The sequence below is a fragment of the Natator depressus genome, chromosome 2 (assembly GCF_965152275.1).
Source record: "Natator depressus isolate rNatDep1 chromosome 2, rNatDep2.hap1, whole genome shotgun sequence".
NCBI classification, from domain to species: domain Eukaryota; kingdom Metazoa; phylum Chordata; order Testudines; family Cheloniidae; genus Natator; species Natator depressus.
In genome coordinates, this window is record NC_134235.1 from 211,786,407 (window position 1) to 211,800,016 (window position 13,610).

At 39.7% G+C, this 13,610-nt stretch overlaps 1 protein-coding gene across 2 annotated transcripts in view; it reads right to left on the minus strand.

Annotated features, from left to right (window-relative positions):
* TMEM106B (transmembrane protein 106B) overlaps positions 1-13,610 on the minus strand; it is a 29,822-nt gene that overhangs the window by 12,672 nt on the left and 3,540 nt on the right. For both annotated transcript variants that reach the window (XM_074945846.1, XM_074945844.1), the window contains exons 2-4: positions 9,704-9,925; positions 3,607-3,670; positions 1,172-1,331 (exon numbers count right to left, since the gene is read on the minus strand). In XM_074945846.1, coding sequence (XP_074801947.1) covers positions 1,172-1,331; positions 3,607-3,670; positions 9,704-9,923 — 444 coding nt within the window. In that variant the 5' untranslated portion in view covers positions 9,924-9,925. The remainder of the gene's footprint in view (positions 1-1,171; positions 1,332-3,606; positions 3,671-9,703; positions 9,926-13,610) is intronic.

The following is a 13,610-nucleotide window of genomic DNA, read 5'->3' on the forward strand; positions in this document are numbered from 1 at the left end:
ATTGGATACTATTAATTTGGGCTTGAATAGAGACTGGGAGTGGCTAAGTCATTATGCAAGGTAGCCTACCCCCCCCCAAGACGTTCTGGTTAAACTTGGATTATTGCTGTGCACATTGTAAGATGAGCTATTGCCAGCAGGAGAGTGAGTTTGTGTGTGTGGTTTTTGGAGGGGGGTGTGTGTGTGGGGTGGGGGGTGGGGGTGAGAACACCTGGATTAGTGCTGGAAATGACCCACCTTGATTATCATGCGCATTATAAAGAGAGGTTTCAAAGAGGGATGGGCTATTACCAGCAGGAGAGTGAGTCTGTATGTGTGTCGGGGGGGGGGGGGGGGGAGGAGGGTGAGAAAACCTGGATTTGTGCTGGAAATGGCCCTCCTTGATGATCACTTTAGATAAGCTGTTACCAGCAGAAGAGTGGGGTGGGAGGAAGTTTTGTTTCATGGTCTCTGTGTGTATATAATGTCTTCTGCAGTTTCCACGATATGCTATGCATCCGATGAAGTGAGCTGTAGCTCACGAAAGCTCATGCTCAAATAAACTGGTTAGTCTCTAAGGTGCCACAAGTACTCCTTTTCTTTTTTCTTTTTATAAATTATTTAGAGCCATCCCTGTTCACTACTCTATCCAATTCAGCATGCTGGTCCTAAACACTTACGATACATACATTTTAGGTGGCCACATTTTAAGAGGTATCCACCTCAACAGTTGCAATCACCTTGTATACTATTTTTAGTGAAGTACAGGTATAGACTTAAGGAAGGCATATCTTTCTTAATAGTAGACCTAGAATCCTGGCACACCCTCCCAAAGCAGATCAGGAAAAATCCCAGTTTCTACCACTAAGTCATGCTGTAAGACCTCTACTGTTCCCCAAAGATCCAGACCAGATGAAAGTCTCACAGTAAACAGAGGGTAGCAGCCCATGAGTATGCAAACTGGAGAGAGAATTTGACCACCTGAACAGTTGTCACTATCTTTATAATCCACATAAAATGCCAGTTGGGGTAAACACTGTCATAATGCTTACAAATAAATGATACACATTATGTGCCTAGTAAAATTCTATATACTAAAGCATTTTTGACTGGATCTATACATTGTGTTTTAAGGGGAAACTATTTACACAAGTTTACTGTTCACTTTACCACAATGTTCAGATTGTCTTACCGTAATATTTAGATATATTATGCGCCTACTTGTTTCATAACTGACATACACGGACTTAACTCCAATGTATTCGACATCGATGGAACGAGGAAATAAGAAGAATACAGCCAGCCCAGAAAGGAGTAAGCATACAATTACAGAAGCAGTCACATAAAGTTTTCTGGAAAAACAAAAAAAAACCTGTTAATCTAGTGATACTACCAACAAAAGTGATTTGTTATAAAATTCAAACAGCTCCTTTCCTATAGTTTATTTTCTTTTTAAGTATATAAGCATTTCTCTGTAAAATCAAGATATTTAATCCAGTCTGTCTCAATCTTTCACTCTCACTCTTTAAATTCCATTTAAACTGAGAGCAATTAAACTGCATATTATATTTAAGAAAAATCTTGGCGTATAGGTTAATTTTGCTTTCAAGTAGAGTTCAATTATGGAAGTAATCGATGTAATTAGTGACTCAAACTTCAACAGATATGGATGCTCTGGTCTAAAATTTTTAACCTTATTCTGGAGCCCAATTTAAGAAAGAGACCTCAATCAAAAAATACTCTTAATTTGAAACAGAACCCTCAGAACTGAGAGAGCAAGGAAATCAAGTTCTGAAATATTGTCATATATGAGAATGAGGCTCCCATATGCCTTTCAAGGCACCTTATCTTACAGGAAAAAATATTTTATACTAAAGCTAAATAGTAATGCTACTAGTTTGCTTAAATGTCTGTTTAACTAAGAACTGTGACTTTTGGTTTCTTGGGAAAAAAAGCAAGGCCTATGAAATAAAGCCTTGTAATACGGCTTTATAAAACTGCAAATTTGTTCCAAGTTTTGGACAATAAACAATTCTTCAGAACTGACCTACCATTGTACCATATCTGGATGAGTCTTAACCTCACAGTATAATCTTCAAGTCCTCACAATTAAAGTTGTAGAATGTGACAATTTTCACATCCCTATAAAAATGGTATCTCGCCATATTTCAGTATTATAAAATGAGGTATACTAGCAAATAAATGAGTACATTTTAAAAAAAGCTATAGCTTCAGTAAAACACAGTGTTGGAAATCAGAACTTGGGGCTGGTTTAGCAGAGAGATGACAAACGTAAAAGAATTATAAAAATCTCTCTATTCACTAATATTTCCATGTACTTGTTAATAATTGATATTATTGCTAACATTACAGTGTTGCCAAATTAAGTATTGTAGGATTACTAATGTCTGCTAGACATGAAAATAAAAGTCTATTACAGAAAAATCCAAAACATTTTGGTCACTATCATAAAATACATCATAAATCACTAAGGTTCAACTGGTTTAACACATGGGCAGATCTAATAAATTTAATACAGAGAAAGCGGCAACAATACTGATCCTTGACACTGGATGACCAAGAAACTATCCAAAGAAATATATAACAGCAATTGACTTATTTGACAACAGTGGGCCAAACTCACTGCTGAGTTAGATGTGACAGTGAAGTAGTGTCTCCTTATGGCGGCAACAAATTTGGCCTTTTGCCTTCAGGTTAAAAGCTACTTTGCCCTTTGTCTAGAGCAGAGGTGGGCAAACTACGGCTCGCGGGACAGTCCTGCCTGGCCCTTGAGCTCCCAGCTAGGGAGGCTAGCGCCCAGCCCCTCCCCGCAGCCTCATTCAGCTCACTGTGCCACCAACGCTCTGGGCAGCGCGGCAGTGTGGCTGGCTCCAGCCAGGAGGTGCAGCTGCCAGTCCTGCTGCTCTGAGCAGCATGGTAAGGGGGCGGGGAGCGAGGGGGTTGGATAAGGGGCAGGGAGTCCCGGGGGGCAGTTGGATGGGGCAGAGGTTCCGGGGGCGGGGGGCGCCCACAGTCGGCAGACCGGGAACATGGAGGGGGGCTAGATAGGCGTGGGAGTCCCAGGGGGAGTGGGTGGATAGGGGTCGGGGCAGTCAGGGGACAGGGAGCAAGAGGGGTTGGATAGGGGATGGGGTCCCAGGGGGGCAGTTCGGGGCAGGAGTTCCCGGGAGGGGGCGGTCAGGGGACAAGGAGCAGGGGGGTGTTGGATGGGTTGGTGATTCTGAGGGGGGAGGCACAGCCTTCCCTACCCGGCCCGCCATACAATTTTAGAAGCCCAATGTGGCCCTCATGCCAAAAAAAAGTTTGCCCACCCCTGGTCTACAGTAAAGGCTACTGGATTCTCAAGCAATATACAGCCACAGTCTTCTAAAATGTTAATAATTCAATATAACTATAGCCCAAAAGATATTGTACTGTATTATGCACTGTGCTACAACATACCTTGTTAAAAAACAGGTTTTTGTGCTACCCTGCAGCTCTGTTAATGTTTTGAGAGTTAGTTTAAAAAAAAAAAAAAAATCTATATTCTGATGCTAAATGTGATGCAATTTATCAGCAAAAGAAAAGTTCATCATTTCATATATTCATATTCTTACTGTAACTTACGTTCTTCTTGGCCTCAGCCTCTGATCACTGTATGGAATCAGAGCCACAAGCTGGTTTTCCTGCCCTACAAATATACAAGAACAATTTTCAGAAATATCTTTAGGTGGACTTAGTTATCTCTAAACAAAAACAGTGCAAACAGCATTTTCCAGCAGAATTTAATGGCACCTCACGATGGATTTTTGTTTTTAATTAAAAAAAAAAAAAGACAGTAATTAAAACAACATTTTGGAAAGTGTCCTTAGGTATGGAACATCTCTTCATAGACTACACAAAAATCCTTTTAATTTCCCGTAACAGAACAATCTGTGGGTGTATTAAGGGACATTCGCTTTTATCTCAGAAGAAAAGTTAACAAGCAGTTTTTTGACAGGGCAGTGAAATGAAATACTGGTTTCTCTGGAAGACAATCATTTGTATTGCATTAGTCACCAAAAGCACCAAACAGAACTAGGGGCCCATTACACTAGATGCTGTATGAACACATGGGAATACACGGCCCCTGTGCCAAAGAGTTACCAATCTATTCCATTCATTTCTGACCTCTGTTCCCTTCTTATGATTCAACAATAAAAATGTTTAATATTGTAAGCACCTTGGAGCAAAGACCAGTTTGTAATTCACTATGCACACCTATGATGCATAGGAAGTGAATAATCATCAATGAGTGAGAATTAACAATCTGAACAGCATGGCAGCAAAAGAAAAAGAATGACTAATACCAAAACCAAGCTTGCAAGGACAGGAACTAGTGTTATTTGGGTCAAACCTTTAATGTCAGGACCAAGAATTTTGCTCACAATATCTTCAGTTGCAAACAGCTGAAAGTTTACCAACACCCTCTCTACCAAATATCAACAAATTATTCCTGGGGCAGTGAGCTGAACATCTATGAAAGTTCAGTGAACTATTATCACACCTGCACTTATATCAACACTTCGGAGGAAAAAAACTCCAATGTGTAGCTTATATGACAGACAGAAAAAAAATGGTGAGGGAGATGAAGATCACTTATGATTGTTTGTCTGAAGAGGATATACAGGATTATCATTGGGGGTCTGAGCTCAGAGGTACTCTAGTATGTCTGCACTGCAACTAGACATTCATGGATGACCTGTGCTAATTGACTCAGGCTTGCAGGGCTCTGGCTAAAGGACTATTTAGCTGCAGTGTAGACGTGTAGGGTTGGGCAGGAGCCTGGGCTCAAGGAGCCTGCAAGGTGGGAGGATACATCTGCAAAGAGACTCACAGCAGCAAGTCTCAGAGCCAGGTCACTTGACTTGGGGCTCACATTATGGGACTAAAAATAGCAGTATAAAACATTCTCAGGCTGGAACCCAGGTTCTGAGATCTACCTCCTTCACGGGGTCTTTCCCCCGCCCCCAGTGTACAAGTTCCCTCAGAGGGCTAAACAGTCTAAGAGCACAGGAGTTTTCCATACGATTCCTACTAAAGGCACAAGACCTACGAGTTAGTAATTTGTCCACACGGTATTTTTTTAGGGGAAAAAAATACAAGTCCCAGTAAATGAAACAAATACCTAAAACTTAAAAGTACAAGCAGGACTTGCATAAAAGAGAAGTTGAAAGTATGCAGGTTATTTAATGTGAAAGTTGTACAAGCAGCAGGAGAGGAGATAAGGCAGATGTAGCAACACAGCACGTGACAATAGTTGGTTAAAGTGTGGAGCCTCATCACAGATATCTAAATATTAATGGCACCATTCAGCTCAAACATAGCTTTTGCGATAAGGTATTGCAAGGGGAGGTTAAAATAAGTTGAAGCACACTGGTTTCCTGTCCACACCAACAGACCTCTACATTTTTCTTATGAACCCACAGCCTCTTCTCTGCACAGTTTTCAGTTATAGACTCATGACTGGGTAAACAACAAAAACAAAACCACACAAAGTTTCCTTAGAGCACAAAAATCTTTGTGTGAAGAGCTAGAAACATGGTAAAAGGTTTGAGAAAAATTGTGGAATATTTGTTCTTGTTTGAGAGAAACTGAAAAAAATACTAAAAATAGTCATGTGATTGTTTAAATATAGTCTTCAAACTTTGTGAAAGAAAGTATTGTAGTGCTACTTTTATTTTTACTCTGCGTTGTGTTGAACAGCTGGATTTCGCCAAAAGACAAGAAACAAAATTCCATATGATTGCTACAGTTTAACAAAAGCATGAATCCAAGTACATTGTGCTCGTAATTCCAATTGTGAAATATAGTCTCCTATATTCAAAATTTTGTTACCTATATTGAAATGTCATTTTATAGCACACTGAATTTTAAAATACCAGTTAACTCTACTAGCCAGTTCTAATGAAAATATTTTATTGCAGACTTTCATTAATTAGTTCACATTTTAATGTTTAGTATGAGACATGCAAACCAAATAAATGGTTTAATAAGTCACCCTAATGCAAAAATTGAATAAGGGTATGTTTAACAATTTTCTATTTTGATTTACTAAACAAACATTATATATTAGAAACATCCTCAACTTAAGTGTTACCTATTAACACAGCACCTAGTATTACCATAACAGGATGATTAAAAACATTTCTATTTAAATTTGTTTACTTGAAATATTTGACAGCCCTTTTTACAGGTCTTTCACATGGCAACAGGAGAGAAAAATATATGGTTGTAAAACTACAAAAACAGAAGGACTTAGGCCAGATGTGATGCCTAATGATATTAAATCTTTTAGGTTTATGTAAGCCACTACACTGATACTGATATTAGTTGGAAATTACATTGTCTTCAAATTTGTTGCTATTTTTTAAAAATGATTTTTTTTTCAATGGTTTTGGAGCCTTTCCTCCCCGAAGATTCTGAAATGCTTTACAAACTGTACTTGAACAAGGACTTCTAACCAGTACTGAAATACAGCTCTCTCTGGAGTAGAATGTGGCAGCCGTTCTATGCCAAAACAACTTTTACTCCTGGGGGAATTCTGCACCAAAAAATTAAGAATTCTTTGCACAGTATTTTAAAATTCTCAAAATTCTGCATATTGTGGTGTTTTGACAAAATATAATCATGCCAATTTCAATTATTATGGTAATTTATTTCTAAATATCTGTCAGCAAGTATATCAATACAAACCAAAAAAAAAAAAAAAGACTGGTAATTTTTTTTTGACAAATAGTTTCCTTACTAGGCATATTAATACAGAATTTTGAGTAATTCATTTAAATTACAATACAGAACTGTATTTCTTGCACCCGTCAGAAGCACTACAAAGGCTTGGGGGAGTCAGGGGTCATGGAGGAGCTGAGGGAGGAGGAAGGAGCCTGGAGTGAACCTGGAGGGTTGTTGGGTGTGGGTGGGAGAAGTATGGAACAGGGGTTTTTTGGGGGGTGGGGGAAACAGTTAGGGAGTTGGGGAGCCTCCCCCACGCAGACCCTGGCTGACCCCAAGTCTCTACCATTCAGTCACACATATCTGCTCCGTCCCCACATCCCCCAGCCCCATGGGTTTCCGCAGTCTCCTCCACCATCCCCATATATCCCTGCAGCCTCCCCTCGCCAGTCCCCATGTGGCCTTGCACCTCCACTCACATTCAGCCCCTGGCTCAACGTTGTCACCCCACTAGCTCTGAGCCCAAGCCCCAGTCTCTCCCCCCCCCCCCCAAGCCATTCTGAACAACAGTCTGTGACCCGCCCCAGCAGCCCCATGTGTCCCACTCTGTCTGTCCTAACTTGGCTCCGCAGGCAGGGTTCTGTGATGAACTTCTACTCCTGGGGGAATTCTGCCCCACTGAGCACTCACAGAATTTCTCCTCCCCCTTCCCACCCCCAAATTACATTATGACCCAGAAGTGCTGCAGTTCTGCCTTTTCCCCACCAGTGGCTGTTGTGGTGCCAGAACAGTAGGCTGTGTTCATGCTGCTGGCTGTTCTGCCTTTCGCCCACCAGAGGACACTGTGGCGCCAGAACTGCAGTACCTCTGGGGCAGAATGTATTTTCTGTGGAAAAAAAAGTTCTGTGGGACACATGAATTCTGCACATGCACAGTGGTGCTGAATTCCCCCGGGAGTAACATTTTTATGAGGGGAAATGAAGAATAATTTGTCAAATTAAAGATGCAAGAGTAATTTTAGGAAGATTATACCTTGCAAAAATAGAATTTGATCAAAATGGGGCTAGTACACCTAAGGCTGTGTCTTCTATAGGGAAAAAAGATGAGCTAACACATGGTAATATGCTAGTGAAGACAAGTTATAATTTTCACACATATTAGAAGGTCAGGGTAAATCCTAAAGGGAACATGTAAAACTACAACTTTCTGGTCTTCACTAGGATTGTACCTCCTGTTACCTAACACACAGTAAGAACTCTAGCGTCATCAAAAAAAAGTCTTCTACTGAAGAGATGGATTTTGCTTTGACATGGGAATCTACTAATCATTTGACCAGGCTAACTAGAATCGGTTTTAGGACTGAGGCTGAACATTTCCAAATGATATCTGTAAAATACACCATATAAAGGGTACAGCTTAAAACTAGTTTGTGACAGCTCTAGATAGAGAATACTTAGCACTTTAAAAATGTTTATATTTTCAAAACAGTGTACACCAGGGTACTTGAAGGTGCATGAATATTTTTTTAAACCAGAATGCTGAATATCAATAGCATTAGGTATTGGACTTTGCCCATATTCTCACATTATCTACTAGCTAGCAAGAAATTCTCCAAGGAATGTCAGGTAGAAAGGATAACACCACCATATGATGAAGTCCCATTAACTATTTCACTCTCCTGATCAAATATACCTTTGAGGACCTTTGCAGCAATACTGTCAGGAGCTCCAGCACACACAGACAAGGGCATCCTCTTTTAAGGAAAGTAGAAGTAACAAGGGGCATCCAACAATGCAGTCACAGGAGAAAATCATTCTATGTCCACAAACACAGACTACCTATTTAAACAGATTTTCCCAAGCCACAACTGATGTTTACTATTCAATGCATGCAAAATGCATGGCTTTCAAAAAAACCTCTTCTTGTGGTATGCACAACACACAAAAGCATAACAGCCTGCAGAGAGCTGAATCCCTCCATTATGATTTTAAAAAACAGAATACAATGTATGTTGAGAATTATTGATGGTACTAAAGAGGTCCAACAGCCTTCTTAAAGGCACAAAAGGCTGCTTTTTAAAAGAGAAAGAAGTAAAGCTTTTAACACAAGATGCAAAAGACATCTAAAAGGAAAACGCTCTATCTGCAAATGTAGTTTCCGTAAAGGCCATTTTTCACAAGTATTTGTAGGTCATTTTAAGAGGTGTAATAATTTAAGGTACAGATTGTCTAAGCAAGAATTACGCCAGACTCTCTGTACCCTAGTTCCTTACCATAGTCAAAAGACCATATTATACGTACCCTTGCCTAAATTTCTCCATCTATAAAATGGGAACTACACACCATTTACCAGTTATAAAGAGCTTTGATATAACTGCTGACAAAAAGTTATTGTATAAGACTGCAAAGTTACAATTGTTAAAATGTTTGGGACCAATATGTATGATGAAGTACAAGCTTACACATCAATCATCAAAATTGTTACTTCACAAAACTAGTCTGACCATTTTTGTTAAATAGAAATGTATGCTGAAAACATTTAACAGAAAAAACAATCAGAAGACCGTATACTTGATGGACAGTTAAAATTCTGAATTGACTCACATGTTTTAAAAATAAAGGTTAGTGAGAACATTATTAAAATAATATTCTTAAGGGTGCAGGCTCTGATTATCACAGTATATATTCCAGTGAGAGACCTCATACAATGTCTCTCTGTATAGCTCTGCCTAGTCATTTCAATATAGTTAAGGGATAAAAGACCTAGATACAAGGAAAGTTAAGAGCCCATAAGCACGAGCAAATCAAGGTTAAAGTCTTGCACTGATTTTCTCTGATACAAATATTAAAAAGGTAATTTATAAAATGTTGATTCATCGCACTCAATCTGACTGTCTTGGTGGTGCAGAAATAGAAGAGAAAAACAAATTTCAGTTACAGAATTGTAGCTATTGGATGCAGGGTATTAGTTTCATTTACAAGGAAATATGCTTAATTTTATCTATAACACCTACCACGTGGAATTCTCCCTGTTCCCTGGCAAGTGGGACAAGTGACACTGTCTCTTCCTGTAAATTCCACATATGGGAACTGTGACACATCCCCATTTCTTCCATCTTCACTATGGGATTCAGAGTGAACTAATCCATTCCTCATGTTTTCAGATGCTGTACCTCCATCATAGCCATCTTCCTTACACGTATGTAAAGGCAGGTGAGAAAAGGATTTCCCCATGTCTAATGGTAGAGAAAGTTAGAAGTATGTTTTAGGAAAAACAATCAAAAATGGTTTACTGTCTTATGCTAAACCTAAGAGGCACTATTAATACTGCATTGCTTAGGAATTAAAAGAACCCAATTCATTTGGAATTCATAATAAAATGAAGTCAGAATAATTTCGGATTTCATCTTGTTTTAAACAGCTGACAATTAACAGAGGTCACTTTGAAGCTCTACAGCAGAGAAGTCAAACATATAACTTGCAGGATCCATCCAGCCCTACAATTGTATTTATATGGCACACAACATTCAGATCGTCCAGAATGGCAACTTTTTTTTTAAAAAGTAATATTTGCAACTAGGAGCACTAAAAGGAAAAGTTTCCAAATATAACTGAGCATAACTGTTGCAGTCATATCTCCCTGAGTCTGCAAATAGCCTGTAACAACAACTGAGAAGTGTGAATGCCCCTAGACCCTATTATCGTAACTGGACATCAACTCTAAAATTCAATTATAACATTTCAGCAACAACATTAATTATTTCAGTGCTGATCATTTTAGCAAAAAGAACGAGGAAGGAAGTGAAGCCAAGCCCCAAGGAAGGTGGGATTTAGGAGCTGCTGCAGGGAAAGAAATGTAAAGGGGAATAACCCAGGAGACAGAAGAGAAGAATATAGGCAAGGAAAGATGAGAAAACAATGGCAGAGACAGAAATCATGACAAAGGGGAGAAGAGCTTCCTGTTGAGCATTGCTGAATAATAAAGTACTACATAAATACCTAAAAGTTTAGTTTTCACATATAGGCCAGATTCTGAAAAGGATCTCTATCCAAATATCCCACTAACATCAGTGGGGGATGGTGTAGCTTAAGGGGGAAAATGGAGTCCTAAATGTATACCCCAACCCACAGAAAACCAAGTGTGGAATTTGGCCCTTTACAACAAATCAGTTTGGCACCCTTAATCTACAGCCTTCTACTCAGCCTGCTTTTCAAATCAACACTACAAGCGCTGAAACCCCAATTTTGACCAACTTTAACATTTGTATGACTGGGTGGACCATGTCATCCAGATTACAATTACTTACTTTAAAAATATTTCTAATTAAACTTTTTTAAAAAACAGCTTTTGGAAAAACTTTAAAATAAAATGTTGAGCCCTCTATCTGCAGCAATACATAACAAATCTGTATTCCAAGCCTGAAAATTCACTCACCAAGGGCAACTAGGGAACTTTTCTTGAAGAGACAGGAGCCAAAGACATCACTTTCTACAGAATTTAACATTTCATTTAATTATTACATAAATGTTTAGCCATTACAAAAATGGCTCTAAATCAGTTTCCATATATAAGGCTATCTTCCTGTATCTACAGACTGTGTTAATGCCCCCAACCGGTGCTCCTAGCTTTCTAATAAAGAAGATTGAAATGGAAAGCTATCCCTGGAATCCTATAGGCATGAGTGAAACTGACAAGAATTGCATCATTTTCACTCTTATACTGGTCAGGAACCCTATAAGCAGCTGAGACAGACAGGGGAGATATTCAAGGGGGGTGGAGGATACAAAAACAGAGGTTAGGAGATTGGTAGAGTGCTAGGGGACCCTCAAACATTGCAAATACCAGGAAACAGTGAAAGGGGTAGAGTAATGAAGGCCCTCCACTTCCCTGTTGCATCCATCAGGAGGCTGAAAATTTGATGGAAAGGAAAAGCATATTAACTTCAAATTTCTTGCAGTCTAGGGATAGAGGAGTTTTCAAGTTTCACACACTTAGAAAACAGAGGCAGATATATATTATCCCTCCACCTCACACCCCACCAAGCACGGTACAGGAAGATAGCTAATGAGCAAGGAGAGGAGTAAAAGGGCATGGACTTCTCGCCAGTACATTAGCCTCAGCCCTTGCTGGTGGCCCCTACTTTCTGCACCAACCTCTAACTGGAATAATCCTCTAAATCAGGGGTGGGCAAACTTTTTGGCCCAAGGGCCACATCTGGGTATGGAAATTGTATGGCAGTCCATGAATGCTCACAAAATTGGAGGGGGTGAGGGCTCCGGCTGGGGATGTGGGCTCTGAGGTGAGGCCAGAAATGAGGAGTTCAGGGTGCAGGAGCGGGATCAGGGCTGGGGCAGAAGGTTGGGGAGCTGGAGGGGGTCAGGGGTGCAAGCTCCGGGTGGTGCTTACTTCAAGCACCTCCCGGAAGCAGCGGCATGTCCCCACTCCGGCTCCTACGCAGAGGCATGGCCAGGCAGCTCTGTGTCCTGCCCTGTCCACAGGTGCCGCCCCTGCAGCTCCCATTGGCCATGACTGCTGGCCAATGGGAGATGTGGAGGTGGCGCTTGGGGCAGAGGCAGCATGTGGAGCCCTCTGGCTGCCCCTAATCATAGGAGCCAGGGGACAAGGGGAGAGGGAAATGCCGCTGTGTGGAGCGAGGCAAACCCCAGACCCTGCTCTCTGGCTGGAGCTCGAGGGCTAGATTAAAACATCTGAAGGGCCGGATGCGGCCCCCGGGCCGTGGTTTGCCCACCCCTTCTCTAAATAGTGGGTGTATGGCTATGCTCCAGGCTAAACAGTAGGAGCATTATGACTGCAGAAAAATGACTCCAAGGTGAAATAATTTGCAAGTGTCTGTACCTTTCTAGTAGTAAGATTATATAATCTACCACTATCAGTGTGGATAAAAATCAGTGTTTTTAAAAAAAAAAACAGATTTTTTTAATTTAAATCGGATTTTTTTGATAAAAAGCTTTTTGAGGGAAAAACTATTTAAAAATTGTTTTAATTAAGATACAGTATAGCTCAAAGATCTCTCATCATGGAATAGGGATTATAAATCCTAATTCTATAGTATGAGACAATATATTCATGTAATGTTTAAGAAAAGTTTTGTAAATCAGTTCCAATAGTTCATGCATTAGGGACCCAATCTTATGGGGTTCCACAAGTTTATGTATAGATTATTTAGGTTAATCTTTCTATCTAATCAATGGAACTCAGTGCTCAGTCTAGAAGATACCATCAGAGATGCTTAGTTTTGCAGTTCTCAAACTGAGGATTTGTCTCCCCAGAGGTAACATGCTTGTTAACAGAAAAAATGTTTTAAATAAATAAATATATAGAGGGAGAAATACCAGACCTCAACTCTATTGTCCCTCTGCAAATTTGCATACACAGAGTCAATCCCTTACCTCTCTCTAAAAGTGCAAAGTTTCAAGAAGTTCAATGAATAGAAGATTGTTGGGGGTGGAATAGATCTAGACAAGAAAAAGAAGTCTGGAGATAAATGTGAGAAGCAAGGGACATACACTTGTTGTGTTAAAATATTATAAGTTTGCCATTGAAGAAAAAAAATCCACAATACACAACATTGTTGTTTTTGTTAAATAAAACAATTTAAATGTCTGTCCAGTGATGTTCTCCTCCTAATACAGCATGGCAAGAAAATCCTCCAAATATTAATGATTAACCTGTTGAATTGGAGATAGCTCACCTCCCAATGACTTCATAAATATCTGCTTCAATTACCTTTGGTGAATGAAATAACCAACCAACCATTTCATTTTCTGATATAGCTGTAAAACTAATGTGAAAAGTTTTCAAAATAAATCACTGTTTAAAAATGTATAGTGTGTACCTTCTAAAAATGAAACCTACATCTATCGGAGTTGTGAAGAATATGTATTAAGGTTATAACGATC